Here is a 27,773-nt window from a genome sequence, read left to right on the forward strand (position 1 = left end):
AGCGATTAATTCCGTGTTTTGTAGATACATTTATTATATATTTAGCTATATTTACGAATTTTTGCAACGCATAATATCTATTAATTACGCTGCTTTTGTTGATCAACAAACAACAGTTTTTAAGAACGGCGTCTGACTGCGTATGTGATATCTTGCGAACAAGTTATCCGAAATCCAAAAACCAAAGATATTCTTAATGTAGATGAGTGCGGTTATAGCGTGAACTAGGATCTTTTCAAAAAAACAAAAAATGGCAAAATGGCAGCTATTTTACGAAAAAATACTAAATATTTTCATATATTCGGTTGCTTTTTTGTTAATAAAAGAAAAAGTATTACATATATCGCAATTATCCTAGTTCATGCTATAGGGAGACCAGTTCTAAAGATACTTTATAAATTTCATGTTGATATCTTGAATAGTTTTTTCGTTATCACATACGCAGTGCCGAAAAATGTAGTTTCGAGAAAAACAGCTTTAAAGTTTCACGTCCAGTTGTTATTAACTTCGTTAGTTTTCAGAATTTCAATTTAATATTTGGCAGATATATTTTCGAGACCACATACTAAAAGAAAATGCAAAAAAAATTCGATTTTTTAAATCCCACAATGTAGAAAGGCCCCTTAAGTAGCGATTATTTAGCTTTTTATGGGAATTATAAAGCTATCTGAAAGATGGGAATAGATTATAATTTAGGAGGTAAAATTTATTAGGGAATGAAAATATTTCCTACCATAAAAGAATTGCCTATTTGCACGTTTAGAACCGTACGAACTTTTTAGCCATCTTAATACTATACAATCTTTAAAATATTTGAATTACTTGGTAATGAACGTGAGACACAGACCGCTGAATAATCAAGTCAAGTAGGCGTGGATGAGTATGTCACGCTATCCATTAAGCGGTTAAAATAACCATACAAAGGAGAACACGCGGAGATTGGAAAAACTGAACCCATGGACGAAACAAAGAATCGGTGTTTCAAACTTTAAACAGCAATATTTCGAAAGCGATGTGACTTGCATATGTTGTTTTGCGTTAAACGCGTAATCCTCAATTTTATCATCATATCCACGTAGCACAAAATGTTTATTATCATGTCCCTTTCAGAAAAAGTCTCCATCAACGTCTATTTTAGACGTTCCCGTTGCACTTGGCACGCTCGAATTTGGCGCGAGCGTTTTTCAAGCGTCGCCGTTCATTGAGCTACGCCTAGGCAATCACGTATTAGCGTTACCCGTGCTTACCCATTCAACAGGATCGAGACAAATATTGACACGAAGATACGTGCTACAGCAGCGATCGTAAAATCATTCATGGCTTCTCGGAACGCGCGGTTTGAATACTTCCGGATGCGCCGTCGAGTTCGCGAAGGAAATTGTTTGTAAATCGACGTTCTCGCGGAACAGGCTTACGGGTTGATATTTCTAGCTAGCCGTGTACACTCGTATTTCCTCCCAAAGCAAGCAAACGAGGGTTCGTGAACGGAATTTCGGATTTATTCGGGAATCACAAGAGCGGCGAGGAACGAACGATTTTAATTGATTTGCAATGTATAATAACTGGAATGATTTTAATGAGATCACGATAATTGGATACAGCAGGTGTTTCGTTTTGCCGACGGTTCGTGTCTTTGCAATCATGTGTCCCATGTCCTTGGCTAGCGGAGCCACTCGTCGGTATTGCCTTGGATCTCTTCCTTTCCGACCTTACTGTGTTTCAACGCGCCTCTTCGTCGCCGCCGGGCAACCACCAAAGATCCAATTTACCGCTCGCAATAGGACAGGTTTGAATTCATCTGAATCAGCAAAATATTTTTTACCCCAATACTGGACAAAAATGTAAGGCGTTTTGTATATTTTTATATTTTCTATATTTACAAGAAGAAAATGTAAATTTTGTATACCCCACATGATACATGCCATCGACAGAGCATACATAGAGCTGGGTAAAATACTATTCCAAATAGTAAATAGTCTCTTTTATTTGGTGAAATAGGGTTTTAAACTTTTTCTTTGGAAAACATTCATGCTTTACTTTACAATATTTTATTTATTTTCATTTGATATCAAGTTTAAAAACTAAGTTTCGTTATGTGTATAATTATATAAACGATTATATAATTGTGATTGTTACCCATCAAACAATGCACAAGACATAGAAAACATATGGTTTTTTCTTCATGTCAAAGTCTGTGGTTTATATTGTTCAAAATAATTAACAGTGATTGAAGAATTTTAAGTATTGTATTATGAAATACAAACATATGGAACGACTATTTTTAAAATACAATACATCGATTTCACGGCTCACCTTAATCAAAATACTCAACTTATTTCCATTATTAAAAAATATGTAAAATGCATATATGAAATGTAGAGTTAATATATTTAATTTTTTACTTTAGAGTATCAAGATAAAAATATTTTATTTGCCAAAATTTCATTTCATATTTAAAATATTTTATTTCACCTATATAACTAAATATTTTTTCGTTTAATTTTACCCAGTTTAGAGTATACACAATTTTTAATTCGAAAGAAATGCAATGTAGATGTTCAAGAACAAACTGTTTACACGAGCAGACTTTATTTGGATAAAATGATGAGACGTTTATTTTCGAAGAACGAAAACCTGCCATTTACTTATGATATTATTGCATTTATTTAAAAGAAATTAAATAACGGGTCGTGGAAAAATGTTAGATAAAACCAAAATTGATTGAATATGAATTCTCTAAACATGATATAACCCTTAAATTGTAACGTGGGGTACAACGTATTGAGCACACAAAAATATATTATTGAAAAATAAAAGACGACTTCCTTTTTATGCAATTGGTTGCACAAAATAATAGAGCATGATATTAACACGTTGACTGCCATGGTGGTCACTGGTGACCGGTGCTACAATCCTACAACGTGATTTTACAACGCTTAGAATAAATAAACTTCAGTAATGATATATTTTATAATAACGTTAGGAATCTTACAAAATAACAAGTGCCTCATTGAACTATTGAATACTTCCATTTGTTATGCTATAGTTTGAAAAAATATCGAGAATATCCCAAGACAGAGAAAGCTGGTATAGCAGTCAACGTGTTAATTATACAGGGTGTTCGGCCACTCCTGGGAAAAGTTTTAATAGGAGATTCTAGAGGCTAAAATAGGACAACAATCAAGAATATCAATTTCTTGACTGAGGCTTCGTTAAAAAGTTATTAAAAAATTAAATTAAAAAAACCTCAAATCATTCTGAAAAAATTATTTTCGTCTGCGGGGGTCAATTACAATAATTTTTGTTCAATAGACATACCCCCGAAATACTCCGCATTTTCGATAAAAAAATTCAGTACGGGCGGAACTTTAAACGTTAATAACTTTTTAACGAAGCCTCAGTTAAGAAATTGGTATTCTTGATTTTCGTCCTATTTTGGCCTCTAGAATCTTCCATTACAATTTCTGCCAGGAGTGGCCGAACATCCTGTATATAAAATAAATACAGTCGCTGGGGATGTCAAAATACCCCACGTTGCTAGTTAAGGATTAAGGTTTTATTAATTTGTAAATTTACTTTTTCACATTTTAAAGGATAAGGTTAAGCTTTAACATACTCTGCAGGATAGGTTTCGTAGAAAAATCCTCGTATTTGTACTCGAAAATCGAGTCGTCCGAGTTCGTATCGAATACGTAGTTTTCTCTCTGAGACCTCTCGTGAAGATTGTACTTTCCGGTCACTCGTCTTTCGCGCAGAGAATTTTCATCGTCGGCTTCCCCTCCTCGATCCGTATAGTAATAAATGTCGTTACAGTACCCTGTTGGCCGATCGTTATTTCTTGACGTTTTCCTGTGGATGTTTCTGGACGTATTTTCGTGATGGCGTTTCTGTTCGAAATAAAGATGCTCGCAAGTATGTTCGAGAATGTATTGTATCGATATAATACATTATACGGAGTGTCTGAGGAAATATTTGACATGACATTGAATTAATTTGGTTTAATTCTTTTAAGAATTTTTAAAATTTTTACATATACTGTTCGACAGAAGATTAAATAATTCAAAATGACTATGTTAACGTTTGCGTATAAAATGTGTGATAAATCTAATTACTTGCAATCTAATCGCACAAAATGTAACAGAATTTTGGACAAAATATCATCATAATAATGAAAACGAATTTCATATCGGATTTAAGTACGTAAATACACTAGCGAAATATTTGAGAATTTGCAAAAGTTCTATGTATTGTGAAGTTAACAATTTACCCGTGGTGTTTCCTTGATCGTGTTTAGAAAATTAACCTTGCGTTCGTTGCTGAAATTATTGGATTTTAGTCGATTTTTGCGGCTGTAATCGTTGTAATTGATGGCGTATAAACTTTCACTGCTTTCGTCTATTTTGCTGTGCGTTTTGGGAGTTACCATACTTTTACACGATCTGAGATAATGGATTCTAGTAACTTAAGAATATTTTAAGCAACGTCGTATATTACGTCGACAGTTATTCATTTACTTTAGTACGTTTTTAATATTAATGGGCGGATTGAGATCTTCTTTGACGGTGTTTAACACTGCAGAAGACATCGAACACCCGTTACCGCTGCAACACTCACCGCCACATTCAATCTGACTCATTTGATACAAAGCTGTATAGTCAGAATATCTTGTATTGCCATCTGCCGCGGAGCTCAAATCAACATCTTTAACGTATGTTTCCATTCCCTGCATTATTAATTTGTCGCTAAGTAATGAAAATACAGAGAAATTTGCTGACGTTTAAATCCGATAAGAGATCTCAAATAAGTGCTTTTCTGACAGCTTCGTATAGTTGGCTTACCTAATACTATTGTTTGAAAACACTTGTATTATTTTTCCCAATACATAAATACGAATCTTATATGTATACCGTTTACTTATCTTGTTTTTGGGAAAAATACCCTTGTACTACTTTTCTACTTGCAATTAGTATTAAATTAATTAAATTAAACGTAACATGAATCTTTTGCTCATATATTATAAACGTAAAAATTCTCATTTTTTATAGTGGCGCCTATTAAAACGATTTATGTAGATAACTCTTTAATTGAAATTACTGAATCTGTTGCGTGGTCGTTATGATCTCTGGTAGGTCCTTCCTGTTCCGAGCCTGAAACATCCATTCTTGACGACAGTCTATCGATAGAAGTACCACATTCTTTGTACTCCACTGTAACATAAGGATCCTCAACAATGACAACGTCGTCCTTGTCGTATTTTCCATCGAGCATTGCCATTTGCCGTGGACTACCGCTGCAAATATAGAAAATGATTACTCGATTATACCGTGGCTTCGCCGTGTGTATACCTAATCAAAAGCGCGTAATCCTCAACAGACGTTGCATTTGGCCGTTTCGCGTCGCGCAAATTCGTTTTAACGTATTTTTTAAGATCTTCCAGTTTGTCGGAATAAAAGTACACCGATTTGTTATCTTCCGAGCTAGCCTCCGGCGAAACGTTTTTAACGATACTACTTCGAAGTCGATGACGAGATTGTCGTTGATCTTTGCTTGGCTTCTCGGTCAGTTTCCTTCTTTCCCGTCCCCTATAGAACAGTTCATAAATTATCAAGGGTACAAAATTGTGTAGTTATTTTTACTGATTGTAGTTGGTAGCGTTGGAACGAGGATATGAGGGAGAATTCCGCGGTAGAGTGCCCGGTAATGTGTAATGACTAGACTGCGGATGTTTATGCATTTATGGGAAATTTTAATTTTCAAAAAACTACAGAATTTAGTTAATATGCAAGAATATAAGAAACACTTAAAGTAACGTACGAATTATTATATCTAGGGGTTGAGACAACTCTCTACAAAGCTCCAATTTCATTAATTTTATTAATAAAAATATGAATTTGCATGAAGATCCGCAGTCTAGTAATGATACTCCACAAAATTAGTGTCTATCAATCGACCGACAAAGAAGCCATGTTGCCCCATCAATGATGATGTTTTTGCATAGAAATGTTAGTTCACGACTAATTAAATTTTCCGAAATCTTATGCATGACATTTTGTATACTAATAGGTCCAAAATTTGAAATTGACATGGAGTTAGCAGATTTAGGAATCGGCTTAATTAAACGTAACTTTCATAGCTTAGGAAAAATACCAGCAGAGTGCACTTAATATGCAAAAATATAAGGAATACTTAAAGCAAGATACGAATTAATATATTTAGGGATTGAAACAACCCTCTACAAAGCTCTTATATCGTTAATTCTATTAATCAAAATATGAATTTGCATAAAAATCAGCAGTCTAGTAATGACGTTGTGAGGGAACACGTGTAGAAATACCTATGTACGTTCATTGTTAAAATAGAAATAAATGTGTTGAAATAATAACGTGTTGTTTAGAATTGTTTAGAATGAACCAAACACAATCCCAACAAAAATACCTACGTTTAAAAAGAATAATATATTTTTGTTGCGTTAAGATTGTATACAATTAAGTATTAAGTAAAAAAAAAGAAAGAAGATCGAAATGAAAATTCGTATATACGAATCTAAATAGCGGTTAACACTTTAATGGCCGCACGTATCACGCGAAGACCGTTGTCCGTCACCACTGATGTTGTAGACCAAAGTGAGATACACGAAGATGCTAGTAATATTATTATAAGGAATTATAAATGTAACCTCAACAAACGTAATAAGTTGAATGTATGATGAAATGGTGACTGATACATTAGATCATGTACACGTGACAGTGGCCAACGTCTGCTAGCTCGCAAAGTCACGTATACGTGACAGCGGCCGTCAAAGTGTTAACAAACCTAATCTGGAAAATAGTATTAGGTCGTCCCATTAGTTCGTGCTGTTCGATATTCTGAAATTGACGAGGATAAAATTTGTAATTTAATAAAAAAAAAAAACAAAATTTGTCACTTCAGAACATTTCTAAAATTTTAAATTAACATCAAGACTTCATAAAAATTGGAAACGAATAGATATTGTGTCACAGCTCGAAGTTTGGAATTTACACTGGCTTAGAGAACGAAATTCTCTCGATTCCACGTGAGGGGCTGGGGGTTCAAATAACAAGCCCACAATCTACCCCACAATTATTATACAGTTTATTCGCAAGTGCGGGGTTTAGCCACACATAGGCTAACTTACAATGATACTACGACGTCTTTACCAGACTGACCATAACGTGTCTCTAATAGGACTGATTGTGAGCTAGAAGCCGTCTAAAACAGACTGAGCGTCTTTCCTAAAACCGCCCTTCAATATATACATTTCCTTAACCTAATAGTAAAGGGAGAGAAAAAGAGACAGGACAGAAACACGGAAAAACGAAACTGGAAAATACTTAGCGTAGGGAAAGTTTAGCTACAGTGAAAGAGAGAGTATTTTGGCCTCTAGAATCTCCTACTAAAATTTTTCCCAGGGGTGGCCGAACATCCTGTATACTGATTTAAGTAGTGTGTATCGCATATTATGCAATTATATATTTCGTTATGCCTTTTAAATTTAATAAACAAATTTAATTCGTGTTTAAATCTTTAAGTTTCTTCTTTTGAATCCATCAGAACAAATTTCAAAAAACTTCCAAATACATTTTCTTATAAAATGTATATTTGCATTTTAAAAACAGATGCTTGACTAAAGGACTATTTTTAAGAAATCCTGTTAGTTTTGCAACGATCAAAGTTTAAAAAATAACGATGTTCTATCACAAAACAATTATTTTAGAAATATGTGAATTAGAACAAAATTAATAAAATACTGACTATTAAACATGAAAGTTTCATATATAGGGTGAGGCACGAATTAGTCCTCACGATTTTTCACCCCCTTTCGATAGTCTGATAAAAAAATGTTTCCTATCGAAGTTAACCAATTTTTAACCAACAAGAAATTACAGTTGCTTAAATTTTAAAACAAATTGATTTTCGATAAAAAATTAAGGTTACTCTTATATTTTTAAATGGAACTAGGTATTTTTAACTTCATAGTATTGTAGCTGACGTCAAGACAAATTCAACGGCCCACTACACGGTGACTTTCAGATGACATTGAAGGAAAAATTGCCATAAATTGATTGCCACAGTATTTGAAATAATTCGGCGATAGATGACACTGAAGTCTCGCATTTGGATGTAAACAAATGAACGTAAACATTGCGAATGCTTTATTAATAGCATAACATTTATTCAACTTCAGGACTTAACGTGAATTAAATACTGATTAACTTCGATATCGTGAATGTTGGAGATTTGTATTGAACATTTGTATCGCGCTGTAGTTTTGTTGAATGTTAATTTATGTGCAAAAGGGTGGAAAGTTTTTTTCGAGAAGGAATGGGTAACCAGGGACAGCGAGACGACGGGGAGAACGAAACGAGCGGTTGTGAAAGTCAGACGTGATTCTTATACGATATTAATTTGTGTAAAAGGATTGTATGCTTTGTGTATTTCAAATTCGCTTCTACAATTATATCATTTGTACATTTGTTCCAAATACAATTCTCTTTGTTAAATCCTACATAAGTATCCTAAGATACGTTTCCGTCCAAATGTCACTGGACATTTTGCTCGTCCGTCTTGGAAAATGCGATTGGTGGCTGAAGATCCTGTATATGAAAGTCATATTCCAAGAACAAGGTTGCGAAGGAATGATAAATTGTAATACGAAACTAGGAAAAGGTGGTTTTCAGTCATCACAAAAATTGTTCCATCTAACCCAGATAATCCGTCACCGTTGATGAACGCTTTCGACTTCCTGCCGTGAGTCGAGTGTGGTAGTTCGAAGTCCTCGACGGTTTCCTGGTCCTCTCGCGAGCGATGTTTCTGCGCTATCAGCGACTGTTCGTATCTTGTGCGATGGTATCTTGATTTAATTTTCTCGTACAGGTATTCGCTTTCGCGGGCGCTCAGCGCGAATTTCAAACTGTTCGCCGTAAAATCGATCAGCGTGTAACAAATTCTGCGCGCGTCTGCGGAAGAAATATTTCATTCGACTGTCTATCGTGTTCGTAGAAACTTACTAATCCGTTCGAACATTTTGATAAAACTATTTGTTTCGTATAATATTACTCATATTTTCAATAATGAAAGGGGGGGAGGGAAAATAGTATAAGTGGTCTCGATAGAAACTATTTTATTATTAGTTCTCTATTTTGATATAAAGAAACTAATATATTGCCATTTTTTACATCAAAATAGAGAATTAATTCAATAAACTTTGTTCATAAAGTTGATGTTTTATTTCATTTTTATACGTAACACTAGAACTACTGACAATCATGTGTGTTTATTTGTACTTGAAGAAATGTATAATGCAATGAAAACAAGTGTTTATTCATTCTCTCATAGAAAGCTACGGTAAATTTTCGTAGAAATTACGAATAGGTCATTTTGACCGCTTCGGTAGTTCTAGTGTTAAACTTCGACACTTGTGGAATTATATTCTGGATTCGTAAATTAGTATTGATATTCTAAAAATTACATCTATTAAGATGAAAATGTATTAATTCGTTTGTAATTAAATACACGTGTATATAAAGATATGTGAAATAATTCACGGGTATACGTGTCTTTAATATGACACGTACTGTAATACGTGTACACGTCTATTTAAATATACGTGAAGAATCTCTGATTTCTGCGCGTTTCACTCACGTGGACGCGATTCCGGGACATAGTAGAGGATTACTCCGAACAGCATCAGCGCTATCAGAGAGAGGCGTTTCAGGTAGCTGAACCAACCAAACATGGAGAACGACTCCTCTGGATAACCTGTAACGAGCGAACAAGGAAGTTATTTCGATCACCGTTCTTAACAGACTTTCACTTACTATCGCTGCTCCATGGTTTTGTAGCGACGCACTGTATCGCGAGTGCACCGAGCACTGCCAAGAGTTTCATGACTGCCCGAGAGGACGCGAGCACCCATCCGTCGGCTTGTTCTCGATTTTACGTGGGAATTGTCATGATATCATGATGTCTCCGAGTGCAAAGACCTAATTGAAGGTAGCAGCGAGGCTCATCGACGCGACATTCGCCCCGAGGACCTTCACATTTCACTTCAACTCGATCGACCGATAAAAATCGAAAATACAAAGTGGAAGATCCACGATTACTTCTTTCTCATCTTCTTTAACACGTTGATTGCCACGGTGATCATTGGTGGCCGGCATTTCAAGCTTAGAACCTTTCTTTCTAACACTTGTAACAAATGATCTCTAATCCTTAAGGGAGGAGTCTCATGTGAATGATAGAAAATTGAACCATTTTTTTTTAATTTTTTTTAAGGAAATGTTACATCTGACGGTATGATTCTTTTTTGCAGTTTACTTAGATATCCTTTGGGAATACAAGGTAATTTTTTTATTAATTTTTATTAACTTTTAATGTTGTTATCACGTCCGCAGTAAACATGTGTTTAAACACTGGCGTAGATGTTGCAGCTCTACCAAGGTTGACTAAATCAAAAAAGTCAAAAAGATTTTTATTCTGTAGGTTTACAGTTATCGCCCGTACCAAAATAATTAATCTATGTTGCAAATTGACAAAATGGTAAAAGCTTAAAGTAAAAATTGCAAAATTTCGTCGTTTCTTTTGCAACTTTTTAATAAAAAAGATATGATAAACTCATTATAACAATTTGATTTTGATACGGGCGAGAACTGTTAGTATGTGGAATAACGGGTAAAAATTTCAAAGCAATCGAAGGTATAGTTTTTGAGATTTTATCTACGGCAGTTAAGAAAGTAACGTTTCGAGAGAAACGCATTTAAAGTCTGCAAGATCATACTCATCAATCTCAGCTCCATATAGAATTCCTTCCAGAATATTGCCACCTAGATGACAAAAACGCTCAAATTTCAACTTTTAATAACAGCAGATGTCTCTTGACCCTGTCGTAAACCTTTCGAAACAATAATGTCTGGGCTGTACATGGTAATCACCCGAAGCAATGACTTCGGTAATTACCGCGAGGACTATACAAAAAATGTTCTACAATCCACAATACTTGACATTTATCTCTTAAAATTTAACATTCTTAAAGATTAATACTTTCAAAAAATGAATAAAAAAAAAAATTGATATTTTTGAGGTCTCATATGGGACTCCCCCCTTAAGTGGACTCTCAATCTTATTGTTAGTTTAGTTGTTGGGCTTCGCATGTGAATTCATAAAGTCATCTTGCTCTTCCACTTGCCATGCAAGAGATTTTTTAAAGTGCCAATTGCTTTATCATGTAATAAGTTTCGAAATACATGAGGATATTAAAAATTTGAAAACTAAAGTACGTGAGAACGACTAATGTTAAACACAGAGTATACAACGCTTCTTTATTTTAAAGAGTCATTATAAATTATTTTTGAATATACTTTGCATATATTTTGTTACACTTTTGGCAAATTTGAAAGACACATCTCCTTATTAAATACAAATTTTCCATGACTGCAGCTCGTTTTTTAATTTTTTTATTTATTTTTATTAGTTTTTATTTTTTCTTTTCCACGATTCTTATTAGTTACGTTCTATATCTCATGTAGCAGAGCGTGTCTCTGGGCCCATAATCTGTTGCGCTGGCACGTGGTTCTAATATAGTTCTGATTTCATTGTTATCTTTGATAAACATAAATAATACTTTATTAAACCGAATAACGTGATTAACAAAAATAAACAGTTTAAGTGTTACAAGATTAGATGTTAGTTTATTATAAGTTAAAAAAATATAAGATAATAATAAATTGAAGTCTCACTCGTCTCTCCCTCTTTCGTATCGCTCGTTAATCTTCCTGATCGCGGCTGCCGAATTTCGCGTTGTTCGTGGATTCGTATCTCAGAGGAGGGGATTCTCCCCACTGGCGGATCTTGGCTCGCGATTCCGGTATCGACTACTTATCGATTGTCTCATAAGTAATATTCTTCTAATTCATCTGGATTCTTTTTAATACTTATTCACCATTTTTATTTTTACGTTTTACGCCACTTTCGACTCCTCTACTCTTCCGTCATACATACATACATACATACACCCCGTTGCCAACAACAGGAATTACAAGTACAAAATACACTCATGCATCCGCCAACTTATAGGAAGATTATTCCCTAACAGTAATAAAATATATTACGATGCAAGTACAAGTATTATATAATTACATATCTACTTATACAAATTCAGATATAATCATGTATGCAGAGTGTTGGGGCTTGTGGTGATCGTAAGATCTTGAAGCTTTTGGTGAGCTTGCACGTCAAGTGCCGACTTTACTCGAAGGACCAGCGTTGCACGTTCTGTGCTGCCAAAGTTCCAATTACGTCCAAATTACGTCTGTTGTACGTCTGGCCAAAATTACAAAATACGGCGGCTTAAATGTAACTTGAAGTGTCAGCCGCCAGCCAATCAGAAGATTTCTTTTTTCTGATTGGTGCGCTGTTACTTCTGATTTTTGCACCCAAGACGGTGGGTCACTTACTTTATTAGTGTCGTTAAAGGCCTTAGGGCCCCATTGCCTTCAGGGCACTAACGGAATGGCTTTACAATATCGAAATTTGTATTATACGCTAAACACATAGTGTGTAGTGTACGATTAGATATAATCTTATTCAATCGCAACTGATAATACAAATTCGTACATAATATTAATCAACATTATGATTTCTTATATTGCCATATTGCGCGAGTGATCTAAAACTGAACTATTTTTTAAACTGTCGGTTATATTAAAAAAAATATCGTACATCGTCTACAAAAACTATTATTTTAGGAAATATTTTACTTCAAATATTTTGATCGTTCTCATATTTTCAGGTAATTTTGTATTCACTTTAAACAAGTATTCCAAATATGCTGTGTTTCTTTATATAAAATAATGTTTGAACGGGAAGTGTAAACGAATGCAACTTGTAAGATTCATATCTTGGATTTTTATTATGCTTTGAGTACTTTACAATATAATACAAAGGAAATCTAGGGTACGCGCCGACCGTTTCTACAAATAAGCGCAAAAAATGGCGCGTGCATTAACGTGAACGCAGGAATGTATTTGGTACGAGTTAGCTACGGGAAGAGTGCAGGGTGCACAAGCAAGGACTCTCGCTACACGCCAGTGTAGACAGTGCGTCTCTAATGCGACACTTTGTCACTTCCTTATCGAAGCTTTTCGTGAATACTAACAAATCTCTCGGGAAACTACGCGAGCCTCTTGTCTCTACTTCTGTTATCGTACGCGAGATTGAAACCAGAAAGTGTAAAGTAATTCTGTAAAATAATTAAATTCTTTCGTTCGTCAAAGACGAGCGTGTTTCCCAAAGAACACGGGTTTCGTTAATACAATACTTATCGAGAATAATCTACATACATTGCCTTGTAATACTAGCCGTCTCACTATACAGCTGATCTAAGTGAACACGACACACAGGTAACGTTCTATCGCGGTGGAGTGTCATCGTTTGCCTACGTGCAGCAAATTGGTACGCAATCACAAAACTACTCTACATCTAAACTAATGATAACAATATGTAGTGCAATAGAATAAAAATGTAATACGATACGTACAACGTAAAAAAAATACGCGTACATGCGCGGTGCGTTTTCGTTCAAAGCGGTGCAGGTCGCACGATTCGTTTCCAATGAAAGAAGATAACCCTGACGCAATTGTTGAGCGCGATATAATACCTTGGACGCGCAGAGAATCTCCGATAATCGATTTTTATTTGTTTAAAAAGTAAATGTCGTGCGTGTGCGGACGTTCGAGAACGCAAAATTCAATAAATAAAACGAGGAGCAGAATTAACTTATTACGTGCTCGCATCACGCGAAATACGAGCGATCGATTTGGTCCGCGCACGCATACGCCCCGAGTCCGCTTCGAACGGACATTTTGCTTAGCTTGCGCATGCGCGCGACTACACGAATGGACGACTTTATACACACAGTGAGAACGATTCGATGCAAACGAGGAATGATAAAGATGAAGTGACGCGCAATCACCGGGCCTACGTAAACCTCGACGTATTTTCGGATAAATATTTGTGACTCGTCTTTTCGCGCGACAGTCCTGCCGATATTTCGAGCCTGTTCTTCTTCTCCGTTTTTAAATTATCATTAATGGCGGGAACGCGCGAAAGTGGAACCAATTGAAAAGTCTCGATTCGAGCGTACCGAGAAAACGTCGAGAACCGAGCAAGATGCTTCGCGAAAGGAATAACCGTATCGTGTCACGGAGATGGATCCTCCTCGTTCTTACGCGAAGGACTTCTTAATTTTGTTGATGGCGTTCGTAAGATGGGTCATTTCGGTATTCAGCTGAGACACGAGATTCTCCAGCCTGTCGACGGTGTCGAGAACTTCGACTCGTTGCGTGTGCGGGTCATACCTCACCTCGAAAGGTCGGCTCATGGTAGACACCTGAAAGGAGAAACGAAGAAATCATTAAGATCGTCCTTGATAATCTTTATCCGAGCGAACGTGTAATGAAGGTAATTTACAGAGTGACGTAAACCGGTGTTAACGACAGTCGTCCAAGTTATCGGACTTAACGAATCGATATGCAACAAAGTTACGTTTAAAACTTCAGTTTTCAGTCATAATAAATTCTTTCTCAAACTGGTTTATATAGTTAAATTGTTCGAACCAAAATTAACGCGATATCGTTACTGCTTGCAAGGGCTAAAAAATTTAATAAGAAGGAATTTTTGTATTTTAGGTACTATCATTTTTTGAGTTTACAAACATTTCTACTTAGTATGGTACAGATAATAGCCGCATTCGTGCACGATAACAATTTTTTTGACATTTGTTCCTGTTATTAGGACAAAAGCTAGATCATCGATATATTGATATAATTATTTATATATAATCGAGAAACTTCGTATAACTTAGAAAAATATAAATAAATGTATATTCAAAGTTTGAAATTGCTGTGTCCAATAATTTTCTATTAATAGTAACTCAAATATATACCCAATTTTTAGGGTTTGTAAATTAGGTAAATTCATTTACTTTTTCGCAAACAAAAAATAAATTTCATTTTTCTATTTCCATTTTTTCTCAGTAATCGTATTAATATTTCAGTAAATTTCTTTATACAATTGTTTTCTAAAAGATCTATTAACCGTATTAATATGGACAAATTAAATAGTTTATAGTTTTCCTCTTAAAAGTTCCCGTGACGATTGGCGTAGAAACGGTAATGGCGGTAGTGCGCGGTACATCTGGCGTTAAAGTCTCCAATATCGAACTGTACTTACCCAGCGACGGAACTTCTCTTTGGCGTCCTCGAAGCTCTCCGCGACGTAATATATCGGCTGGTATTCTTGATCTTGATACTTCTGAACAGCTGTGGTCATCGGCTCGAACGGTCGGTGCTCGCATTTGTCACTCAACGAATGGAGCAGTTCTCCGTAAGCTGACAAAAGTCCAGCGCCGTAAGCTTTCACCTCTTGACCTTCCTTGCACAGACCGAATTCGACTGTGAACCAGTAGATGGTCGACAACTTCTCGATTTCCTCGTCAGAAGCACCCAGCGAAGCCAACCCGATCTCTTGAGAGAATTGAGCGAAGCTTGGATCGGCCAACAACGGCATATGTCCTAACAATTCGTGGATGCAATCTCTGTAACCGAGAGAAACAAGGAATTAAATTAAACTCATGACTTTGCACTGTAAAGTGGTCATTTATTCAAGTTCACGAGAATAAGGCAAATGGCAAGGTCGAATGTTGGCGTGAAACTAGAATAAATGAACAACTTTCATTTCTATGCTAATCACAGTAATATAGTTACATTGTTTTTTTGGAAATACTGCCTCGTAATGAAGCTTCAAAAATATAGGAAGAATAAAAATAAGGAACGTTGGCTTCCAATGCATGAAGAAGGAACAGTAAATTCGGTTAATACGATATATAACAAAATTGAAAGATTTTCCTTGCTACGGTGATCGTTTAGTTTGAACCGTATCAATTAATTTTTCGCGCAAAATACTTTTAATTGTTCTCAAAATCTGTTGGACACGGAAGCCACTTCCGTGGAGGAATGAGTTCGCAACTGTGAAACTGAATTATCAACGCCATCGTGTCGTTAAAAGCCAATTAGAGCTCCATTACGAGCTTAGAGGGGCAGAGTAACTCTATTATCATCGTACTCTGTGTAACGAGAGTCTGCTCTCGTCATAACGCAATATCGATTGTCCTATGTCGCTTGCTACGAATCCTTCGAACACCAATTACAACACAGATTCGAACAAAAACACTGAATTCTGCATATACTACCTAGTTTTTCGTTTATTTTATTTCATATTAAAACCAGTGTTACCACAACATTTTGTCGTTAACAATATTCAAACCAAAACAACTAGACAATTCACAACCAAGAGAGACATATTTAGTAAAATAATGTTCTCTATAGTTTGTTTTCTCAAAAACGAACTTTCTCTGTTTTTCCAAAGAATACTATCAACATGAAATTTTGTTTTTGTCCCCTATACATATATAAATACGGGTTGCTTCTATAAAAATTAAAGGGGGCGCCTTCTTAAAGAAATAAAATACTGAAAATAATTGAGAGGTTACAGAACTCTTTTGTAACGCGTTTAAACGGTAGAAATTAAAATACTTACGGTTCCGGCGTGTGGTACGGACTGTTGATATGACGAACATATTGGGTACTCTGGAACACTCTGAAAGCGAGACTCGACAAGAAGTCTCTGGCAGTGAGCAGTCCAGCTGCGGGTCGCAGAGTGAATCCGGTATTCTTCTTCAAGAAATCGCCGACCTCTTGCAACTGCGGTATGCGATGGACTTCGAAAATCTTCTCCTCTTGCAGTTTCTTGAATACTCGCTGATACTCGACGCAGGCGTGCTTGGGGACCAGGTCCTCGACGGTCTTGAACACGCGGGACCAGGTCTCGTTCTCCGTTTCGGTGTAAGGAATGCTGGGAATCGGGTCTCCGTACTTGTAGGCGAACGCGATTTCGGCGATCACCTTCCTGCGCGCGCGGTATTCTTTGTCGGCGAAACCGGGATGATTCATGTCCAGATCCGGCTCGTATTTGGTCATCAAATGGTTGCAGTTGTCAAGATCGGAAGCGTGACGGGGAAACCAGGGATCCTTAATGCTAACAGAATTGTCCGCGAGCAAAGTGACGCCGTCCAACGCGGCGCTTTGACGCAGATTTCGGATCAATTGCAACAAGCTGTGTTTGGTCATGTCGACCTTAACGAGGACGTCGAACTGGAGGCCCTCTTTCCTAGAGGGACGGGACTCTACGTGGGTCACCGTGCCCTTAAAGTTCTCGATCGTCTTCAGGATCCTCGCTAGGGAACCGATTCCTTCGCGTAGGCGCAGAATCAGCGCTGCCTTTTGCACAGTGTGCTCGCTTTCGGGGCTCTCAGCTATGGTCTTTGCTAGCACCACTTCCTCCTCGGTTAATCCAGAGTCTGAAAGAAGTTAAAGTATTAATAGAATTTGTAATTTTTCGTAATTATCGAATAATCAAACTAGTCAGGTGTATTATATTGCTGGGAAATGTGAATTTTTTCTTTTATTTATAACGCTATTTTAATTTATAGGCTGAAGATAATGTCCAGTAGTGTCCAAAGTGTTATACGATGTATGCCTATTTTTCTCTCTAGAAATACACATTTAGCTAAAATGGTTGGATTGGACATTCTTTAGGAAAACAGACAACGTTTTTATAAATAAATATGTTATGTAATATGTCATAATAATTTAAGTAAAAGGAAAACAGACTCCTATCTAATAAATACAACACTTTGTTCTATTATGACATTTTTTACATTTATCTCCTACTGTATTTGTTACTATTCTAAATATCAACTAATTTCAATTGGCTGCTTATTACTGTTACGAAGTAATCAAAGAGGAAAAGAAGATTTTGCTTTCATTCTATTTCATTTTTAACTATTAATGCACTTAACGTGCCCTGATTGTCCAGAAAATAAGACCAAAGAAAGAACGTCGTGAGCTTCTTAAGTATTCTTTCCACGTTCTCAGGCGACATTTCGAAGTGCTAAGTGATTTCAGTGGACGTTAATAATCGAGCAATTCAAAGTCCATTTCCGCGAAATGTCTATTCCCGGGCACCTTTGTATGGACTGCAGCGCAACCGAGGTGGCAGAGAAAGAATGAAATACCTTTTATCGTCGCCCACGGACGTGCCAGGTCCGCGAGCAAAGACGAACAAGGCAAAAAAGGAATAACCGTGTTATATATTTATCGCGAACGTACGAAGACGTCCGAGAACTGGGGAAAGGGGTCTCCAGTTAATACGATTCCGAATGCGCAAAGTGGATTGAGAAAGGCGTCGAAAGGGCGAGAAAAGAAAAGGCAGAGATCTTTGGGAAAAGGAAAAAGATCTTTCGCGTAATTCAGCCAATTGTCAGAAAAGCACTTGGTCAGACATATAGCCTCTACAATAGGGGTTGTTTCACTCTCCATTTACTCCATCTCTATTCCATGAACCCTACTGATGGCCTGCATCATCGAGGATTTCCGTCGCCCTGGTTCTCGACGCAAAAATTTACGATTTAACCTGATTTCTCACTTATATCGAAAGAGAGCGATCACACTTACCATTATCATAATCATCATCTGCTTTGCCATCACTGTCCGATGAAATTTCTGCTTTCGCTTCTGCAAGTCAAAGACAAATTGCGTGCTCATGCCAAATGCAACAACCAAAACTCTATTGCACTACTGATTTCTGGACAAGAAGACGCGATACATTAACGGAAATGTAAATTTAAAAGTCACGCCATTAGTATTTTATGTTAACCATTATTTGATGGTCCATATTAAAAACAATGTAGAAACTCAATCTAACACAATTATGTGACATGAATTTACTTTTGTTCTTGAAAGGGGACCAATTTTATCTTGTAACAATTTGTTTACAGGAATCAATAACTCAAATTTGTATTATGTGTTTGAGTATTTGTTTTAATAAGCGTAACTTCTTCATGTATCGACGTCTTCGTTGATAAAAATATCAGCGTAAGAAAATTTTCGAAGCAAGTACAAACCTCCATCCTTGGCAGCGCAAGCCAATGTTTCCAATTGTTCGTCGTCACTGGACGAAACTAGTTCTGTTTCGTGTTTCAAATGATCCTGAGAGCAAAGTGTCTGATCGGCTTGTGAGTCTAATAAAAAAACAATTATCGTGCAACATCAATAATACATATACACCGATATTAACGTGCCTGATTGGATTTACAAGAAAAACTAACTATATCTAGAAGCGACATTTCGACGTGTTAAAGTACATGCAATGCAAAGAAACATCGAACGCTAACGTCGATTGAAAATATCAATGAAACAATCACATCTAAAATAGTGAATTGTTACTTACCATTCGCTCGTTGCCGAGCTTCCTCCAAAACGCTTTGCTTTGTTTGTTTCACAACCAACGTTTCAAAACGGGCGTCATCCACGAGAGATCGTCGTCGTGATGGATACCCATTCTAAACAGACAAACCAGCATTTCAATATTTCGCTGAATCGTCAACCTTATTCTCTAAATTAACGAAGACTCGCTATGTATGGTTCAGAAACTTAGAACAGGTCTTTAAATGGTGTGGTCTACTTATGGTGGAGTCAGTAGTGAGGTTGTAAAACGCAGATTTGTTAGTTCCGTGCAATACTTTAACTATCTACTATGAATAAAACTTTTCGAACATGGATGAGAACGTTCGAATAATTTTATAATTATCAATCGAATGATCTGAACAATCGAATGTTTAAAACATGTGAAAGATAACTTGACATTTTATATTCCATGATAATAAAATATTTGGAATAATGTATGAAATGCTATCAAAAAGAACTCGAATCTATCGTTTTACCATCACAGAGATCTATACTAAATTGTGAAACTACACAATATACCAAAGTCGATCTTTGCGACGAGCCAAAATTGACCTAACTGGCTACCAAAAAGCATCCGGTAGAACTTTTATAACGAACCGAACGCACGGAAATGAATTTTCGTCGCACGCTTCCGGTTGCCGTTGAAGGATCGGAAATTGGAGACTTCTGTCAGAAGCAGCACAAAGCATCCCCAATTGACAAAGAAAATTGTGCATCAGTGAGTCCAGTGTGTAATGCAAGATTCCGACATGCGCTTTTTGAACGGACAAGGGCAAATGACAGCAAACCATTACATAGGGTGAGTTATCTGAGCTATTTAGCCTATGTCTCACTCTTATATTTATGTTTATTCTTGTTTGAACACTAGTTCAAATTAGTTCAAACTAAGACTGTTCAAATGGAATGTAACTTTGGAACGCATACTAAGCTCGAGTAACTTTAGAGTCCGTAAATAGATTTATTTTTTTTTTCGTTTGAACGCTAATCAAGTTCTAGTTCAAACGATCGATGTTTTCAGCTCAACTAACTTTGGAGTCTATAAATAGATTTATGTAATAATGACATTTTATGTATTTTATAACTTAACATAAAACGTTGTTAGTATGTAATTTACTTAAAAATACAATTAGTCAAACTTGGTACGTGACTCTACGTTAAATCCCGATACGATTAGAATTATGCAGTATCTGGCAGATAAGTTTTCTTTATATTGCTCTTTATATAAAAAATATTGTTTATTATACAGAAAAGAGTTTTTTTTATTATATTAGCAGGCGCGAGACTCTATAAAATATAGCAAACGATAAAACATCTGAATCGGAACAGAAACTACTCGATCGCGGGGAAGCTCATTAGAAATCTCGCAGCGCAACAGCTTGACGCAAGAGGAGATGCATCGGCTGTCATTCAAATTGTTAACGACCGCTTTTTCATGAATAGCACACAATGTGGGACCCAGTTACATTTTCCAAGTGGTTGACACGGTTTAGAGAAAACGTGTAGTAATCCCTTAACAACGCGTATCGCCAAAGTGGGCCAAGTACTCCGCCAATGGAACGGATATATGACCGATGACTTTGCACGGATGATTGCATCACGGACCGATTATCCCGTAGAAAGATTGAAACTGATGTCGATTTATAAATTAAGACGGTGAAAGAATGCTCGACTTTGCCCGGCGGTTTGATCCTTCAGGGATAAGATTCGTCTTTGACTTGTCACCTGATTAATTATCCTTAGTCACGTAATTATAGAGCTGCGTTTGGTAAAATACTGCTAGTTTCGATAATGGACTTTGTTAAACACGATAAAAAAAAGACTGAATGTTGTCGAACAAGGAAGTCGACTCTTGGAATTTGGAATATACAAAAAGCGAAATTATGACGACTGATGAGTCAAGAAATCAATGATCAGAGTTGAACGATGAATTACAGAATAAGTAAACAAAAATTAATTAAATCTCTTTGGTGTTGATCGTGAAGAGCAAATATTAAAACTTACAATGTTTCATCTCGGTTCTGCTAGTAGATGCATCGATAGCCTTATTAATGTTGCTCAAGATACTTATTCAACGTCTCGGGCGAATCATGTGCAAACTACGCGCTTGATCGAGATATTCGCTGAGATTTTTTATCGATAAAACGACGTAACGATCCGTGACAAATGTACCCAAGGCCGATAATTATTTCGCCATTAAAATCATAGTCATTTAACGTTATTACTTATATCATGTATGCGTGCTCCGCGACCAATCACCTACAAACACAGTGGATACCGCGGCCGTCGCGCCGGTTGGGTAACGAAACGAGTTATTCGACATTCGCGACACAAGTTCAGAATCACAAGGTCGATTAGATAGCGCAACGTGCGCGAATCGACGTTAGAAATTCCCCTTGAATCAGAGAATCGAGTATTCGCTTAGAAGGGAACGCATCGATGTTCGATTAAAATCTTTATTGGTAAATGTTATTAAGGTGATAATCGGAGGCAAGAAAAAAAAAGGAGTTGTAGGACGGCGACTGCTACAGATTGTTATGCGATCAGTGTACATACATAATGCATCTGGTGCATTAATATAATTTTCCTCTCGGTCAGATAGGAATCGATGCGGCGGTTCGGGCAAAACACGATATTTAAATAGAATAATTAACATAGTCGATGTATACGTAATGCATCGTGTGTTCACACGATTGACCATCGAAGTCGTCTATAAGCGGTTAGAGGCGTTGTCGTGCGTGTGGCGAGCCTCCAAAGGCGAATAACGGGGTTCGGAACAGTGTTCAGGGCCTCTCCGCGCCTCTCGGCCATTGGAATTACAATCACTTCGTTCTCATATTTATAACATATTCATAATTATCATGCGGGAGCCGAGGTCGTTTGATTTTGCAACGCGATATGACTACTCTACTAACGTAACCACCTCCCGTCGATGGTGTTTAGTACTAATTACGCGTTTTTTTAACGAATCTATGTGTTGCCAAGATATTAACTTATGCACATTCTTTAATTGACCGAGTTATCACGTCCCTCGAGCAGATTAAACGCGACAGGGTATCCTCAGCGTTTCACACGCAGAAATTGTTTACCTAATCTTGAACAGTTTTCAGGCACATGTCATCGGGACCCTCTTGGGGTTGAGACTACTTATTCCATTTTTCTCTTTTCGAATATTCAATTTTTACTTAAGATATTTTATTAACGATACTCTATTGAAAATATTTTGATAAAGGAGAAACGTATTTTTATTTTTCGACTGTAAGCAACTTTTTTTCGTAAATGTAAAGTAGTAGGAATAATAGTAATCAAACAGCGATATTCGAAGTTTATTCGTAGAAATCGAATACCTATATTTATATACTTAAAAGGGTAGAAACGTTCGAATAGTTCCAGCTCTATCTATCAGTAACATTGTGTTTATTTCATTCGTGCTTTCCCTCACGGAATAAAAAAATATTACTTTTTAGTTACATACTTTCATTCTCTTTGACATTGATTTTTTTATATCGACATAATATTATCATCCATGCCCGTATTTGTTTTATCATACTCGTTCATTAGATATAAACATACTTTTTATACGCTTTTGTTACGCGATATCACATTGTCGAAGAAGACCAGAGATCCCTTATTAATTAATTTACATCGAGCAACAATGGCAATATTTATAAGAAGGGTAGAAGTAGCGAACGAGATCAAGGTCGGGTAATTTTTCATCCCTCGTTACTCTTGCGCGAACACACTTGATAAGGATCGAACGTGTACGCTAGTAGCGGATTCTGGATCCGATTCAGTATCTAGATCCGGCGCGCGCGCGCGAGTTCCGTTCGAGTGACTCAGAGTTAACAGTCGGTTACCATTGTGGTTACACAGAAAATACACGAGCGGATCTACGAACGTTTCATTGTGAACAAACAGAGGCGTTTCATTGGCCGTGCCTGAATCACGATTTTTCAATAACATACCAGAAACCGCGTATCTACAACAAGGAACTAAAACAAAAAGAATAGCCCCGAGCGATGTTCACGATACGATATAAATCCGTCTTGTTCGGCAGTGTAATAGCTTTTTATAAAAAAATTCTGAACATTAAATGGTAATTCACATCGTACCAGTACACCGATACTTTTGAAACAAGAAAACGAGTTAGGCAAGCACGATTAAAGATACGATTAGGTTGTATTTGTTTTAAGTTGATCGCTGCTAGGAACGTTATTTTCAAGCTTTACATTGCAAATTGTTACCTTAGTGGTACATGAACAATTACAGAACCTTTGCCTTATACGAGGCCAGAGACGTGCCAAGTCTTGCGCGAGCAATGTTTCCAGCCAAGACGTTTTTTATGTAAACCGTGGAGTTTTCGTGAAGCCGCGTGATTCAAGAGTTTTCAAAATTTCATCAGCTGGTCGCGAGGCCGAACTTTACCCAATTACTGCGCGTCAATATACTTTGGGCCCATAAGCACCGGGCCCATAGAATTCGTGACATGCGGAGAAAGTAACGGATTAACAGCCAGGAACGCGACGGGCACGCATCTTTTTGCTTCTCGCCAGTGAAACGCGCAACTGAGAAATTCCACGTCGTCGAGCGAAGATTCGGGTTTTTCGTTCCCGGAAAGTCGCGCGCGCTTCGCCTAGCTCCTTTCTATTCGCGAAGGAGGAACTAATCGCGAGTATCCGTCGCCGCGACATAAGCTGAACGCTCACCGACGTACTTTGCTCCGTGAGGCAGCGATTTTTTAATTTTTTAAATAAAGAAAAATTTCTATGCATGATATTTATGGAAACAAACTTACATTAGAACGTTCAAAATTGTACTTATCGATTTGTTGAATTTCTACATTACGATCTATAAGGAAAGAAAGTATCGTGATCGTGATGAGCTTTGAATACGATGTAAAATCAGTTTATAACTATTAAGAAGATCTGTATTATTCAGAGTATTTCAATGAGCAACGTTGGTTACCTATTTTATATTTCGAATTTTTCTAATGTGCATTCTTTATTTGCAAAAATGTTTTATAGTTTCTGAAACAAATCTTGAAGAGTTCCTCTGTGTTCTCTAATAAAGGAATGAACAGAGATACATACGTTGCAATACGTTCCTACTTTGTTCTAAGGAAATAATTATTTAAACAAAATAACATTTTCATAAATATATTAATTGACACACTTATGGCGTACAAATTTGTTATAATAACTTTTTTTAGTTTAATTCTGCTAAATAATACTCAACATGTATTGAAAAGTATTGCGAGGTAATTGCCTCTGTTAATTTAATCATAGAATATATAAGGCTGTTTAAAGGAACTTTTTAACCAGATTAAGTGCTTGTGTTCAACAGCATTAGTAAAAAGATTATGGTTATTATGGCACGTCTAAGTTTTATTTGACGAATATCAAATAAATTTATCTTTTGCCAGTTATTCGATATTTTTATTCAGACAAGAATATTGACCATCTCGAGTCGATCACTATTGATGTTTTGTTCTCGTCGAGTAGGAGACATACTCGTATGTGTTGCGCATACTAGCGACTGACAGTCGATCAACGTCATCCGTTGCAAGAAGGTGTTAAACAGAGAAGCTCTCATTTGTGCACTAATGTATGGGGAAAGTGAAAAGAATAGACGTTATTACGGTGACTCGTTGTACAGTGAAACATTGTTGAACAAAAAGTGTTAGCCCCGTCTCTTCATATTATAAAAAATAAGAATTTATATATGTAATTTTTCCAATCGAATTCGTATCATCATCTGAGTGAAGAAAATTATTCAATAAAAGTTTAACGATATAAAGATGACATAATTAAATTTAATTATAACGAATATAAATAATTAACAATATTGTAAATAAATTTCTATTTGTCTTAAAGGCAGTTACATGTTGTCAACATTGTTTTAGAATTTAAATGCGATCATCATGATTGTTATTATTGTCGCAATAATCAGTGCGACAATTTTGAGAATAAAAATTCAACATCTTGCTCGACTTCAAAAAAATATTTCGAAGTGTTTATCTTCTTTTTCAGCTCGTAACACTGTCGTAATCTTTTAATAAATGTCAAGTCGCCGCGCGCGTCGCATCAGAGATTGCATGAATGAAAAAGTTCCCCGACGGTCCTTGCGGGGATGCCAATTAAACCGTTTTACCGTGCGATTTTTAAAACGCCGGTTACGCGTGAAAAAACACAGGGACACGTCCTTGCGATTCTAATGCCGCGAAGGAACCTGTTACGAAGGCGGAGCTCCCGCGAGCGTTGTGAATGAGAAAGAAAACAATTACTATTTCGAGGACGCGTCGATCGAGAGCCATTATTGCGTGGCCTAATAAACGTACCGCGAAAAGAGACGAGCTATTGACCTTCCGTGGGCGATTCAAAAATAAGAATTCGTCTCGAAAGTTTCGAGGCTCGACGTCGAAGTAACTGTTAAAAACTTACGAAAAGTCCAAGTCACTCTTCATGAGTCTCGAAATTTAGAAAAAAATTGCTCGATTCTGGTGGTAGGAAATTTCTCTTAAATCAGGACCGATCTGTCTTTCTCCTTGGAATGTATTTTTTCGCGCGCGTTTGTCCTCGATCGCGTCTATCTTGTCGCAGGATTTTCCACCGCCGAGTCACAGTGCGTTCTGTTGCTTGGATTTTATTGTTTTTCATTGAAACTTCTCAACGTCGACGAGAAGCTCTCGAAAACTTTCGTCTCGCAAAACGGTCACGTGAACTACAATGCGAAACGATGTAACGGCAAGGTCATTTAACATTACGCAACCACGATAATAACCGATCGCGTGTACTTTCTCTATACCGGGTCTCTTCTTCATTTCCAGCTCGTGAATTTCACTCGAAGCGCTCGTGAGCGCGAGATGTAATTTTTTTTACACCTGTTACGAAATATACCGGATATTTATCACGAAAGTCACGTAGGCAAGCAAGACGGGGAATTCTTCCGTGTAAGAAAGTTCCGAGGATGCTCTTCGAAACCTACTTCTCGCGACATACTGACAACAACGCATCTTTCGACCACGTGCTACTGATATTAACCAATGCTTAAAAAACAAACGGGACTCGGGCATTCGTTGCGTGTAACGTCACAAATGTCTCACTTGCGTGCATTCGATAACGATAAAAGTTTGAAATCTGCGGAGATTTTTGTTCGCAGCCGACGCCGAGGGATCGCGTTTGAAAGCTGTCGTGTAACGCGTTATTAATAATAAGCGGGGAAAGCGAAATAATTGCACGCATGGAAGAATATTCGCAATGGCGACGTCACGTGCGAGAATTCTGGCAATTCGAACGCGCGGCAAAGTTCCCGCGCTTTCTCGCGTTTCCCTATCGCGGATTAACACCTCGCGTCTCCCGACGCAATTGTCTACGAAACTATAGCTAAACAAGTTCAACGATATCCCCGAGATAATTATAGTAAATTTAGAAAAATTAGCGAGTGTCATCTGTTTAAAGGAAGACTATCTCGTGTAACTTGAATTTCACAACTGTGGTTTAATAAGATCTCTGAAGTATTAAAATCTAGCAAGTGTTATTTGATAGTGGTTAAATGAAATAAAACTATAAAAGGATGACTAAGTTCAGGGATCTTCCAACTGTTCCAAGATCGAACGGGCAACGAAATTATTTTAGCACGATCCTACGATTTAAAAACTGTTGTAACATTCGTGGACACTGAACGATAAAGTACTCACCTCGATGCTGTAGGACTTCTTGATAGCGAACATTTCGCGGTTCTTTTGCGCCGCTGCAACAGCCATCATATCCGCCGTGTTGTTCTTCTTGCGAAAACTCTTGGAGCTTGAACGCGGTGCACGCGTTTCGGGCTGTCCTGTTTGTCAGGGGAGCTTTTGCACTGCCGTCTGCTGAGTCCACCGACGAAGGATCACCGGTGTAATACGACGTTACGTTGCTGGGCAAACACCGACCACGGAAACAGCTTCCTCGAGCGTATGTTTCTCTTCTGTTGGCTGTCCGGTAACTTCTGTACTCCAAGCTTCGGCGTTCGTGTTCCTCCGGTGTCTCGATCCGTTAGTCTGACGTTTTTCGATGGCTACGACAACAACAACGGCGACGACGCTGACGATAACAACAGGTGACTCCTCTAAGACCGCTTTGGACGAAGCGTACGAGCGAATGCGCCTACGGGGCGGATTGCCGCCGCATATAAACGTTGCCTCCCTTCACCGCCGGCTAATGTCGGGGTCAGGGGTGCCCCCACCCCACCCTCGTTTCGGGTGGTCCATCGGCTGCAGCCACCGCCACCACCAACGCCGCCGCCGCCGCCGCCACCACCACCGCGTCCTCGCCGCTCCAGCACCTCCGCTTCCAGTGATCGCGTACACCAACTTTTCGAACACCGGAGATGCTAGTTCGATGATTCGTTCCTGTG

The 27,773-nt window shown here is 37.4% G+C and overlaps 2 protein-coding genes across 4 annotated transcripts; both read right to left on the reverse strand.

Moving 5' to 3' along the window:
• Positions 1-1,660: 1,660 nt before the first annotated feature.
• LOC122401956 lies at positions 1,661-9,937 on the reverse strand. Its single transcript, XM_043404422.1, is given in 10 exon segments — positions 1,661-1,736; positions 1,738-1,798; positions 3,617-3,887; positions 4,268-4,439; positions 4,515-4,723; positions 5,107-5,290; positions 5,346-5,582; positions 8,726-8,978; positions 9,664-9,780; positions 9,840-9,937. Coding segments are annotated over 10 exon segments (1,650 nt in total). The 5' UTR covers positions 9,910-9,937.
• Positions 9,938-12,904: 2,967 nt separating this feature from the next.
• On the reverse strand, positions 12,905-27,510 carry LOC122401921 (tyrosine 3-monooxygenase). 3 transcript variants are annotated; one of them, XM_043404344.1, is made up of 7 exons: positions 27,076-27,510; positions 19,366-19,477; positions 19,040-19,147; positions 18,591-18,650; positions 16,615-17,434; positions 15,250-15,613; positions 12,905-14,407 (listed from the first exon to the last, which is right to left on the reverse strand). In XM_043404344.1, the coding sequence occupies exons 1-7, from the start codon at positions 27,142-27,144 to the stop codon at positions 14,243-14,245; spliced, it is 1,698 nt and encodes a 565-aa protein (XP_043260279.1). In that variant the 5' UTR covers positions 27,145-27,510; the 3' UTR covers positions 12,905-14,242. The 3 variants fall into 3 exon arrangements, with proteins under 3 accessions (XP_043260279.1, XP_043260278.1, XP_043260280.1); XM_043404343.1 differs by having other exon boundaries at positions 19,040-19,156; XM_043404345.1 differs by lacking the exons at positions 18,591-18,650; positions 19,040-19,147.
• Positions 27,511-27,773: the final 263 nt, after the last annotated feature.

Source organism: Colletes gigas, unplaced genomic scaffold (genome assembly GCF_013123115.1).
Source record: "Colletes gigas isolate AHSC1104 unplaced genomic scaffold, ASM1312311v1 Colletes_gigas_Sc00030, whole genome shotgun sequence".
NCBI lineage: Eukaryota > Metazoa > Arthropoda > Insecta > Hymenoptera > Colletidae > Colletes > Colletes gigas.

Excerpts from the sequence above, each read along its gene's own strand:
- LOC122401921 (XM_043404343.1), bottom strand. The coding sequence starts at position 27,144 with ATGATGGCTGTTGCAGCGGCGCAAAAGAACCGCGAAATGTTCGCTATC. Across the intron at positions 17,435-18,590 it reads AGATGATGATTATGATAATG|ACTCTGGATTAACCGAGGAG; the intron begins GTAAGTGTGATC and ends AACTTCTTTCAG. Across the intron at positions 14,408-15,249 it reads AAGAGAAGTTCCGTCGCTGG|GTGTCTACCATGAGCCGACC; the intron begins GTAAGTACAGTT and ends TTCTCCTTTCAG.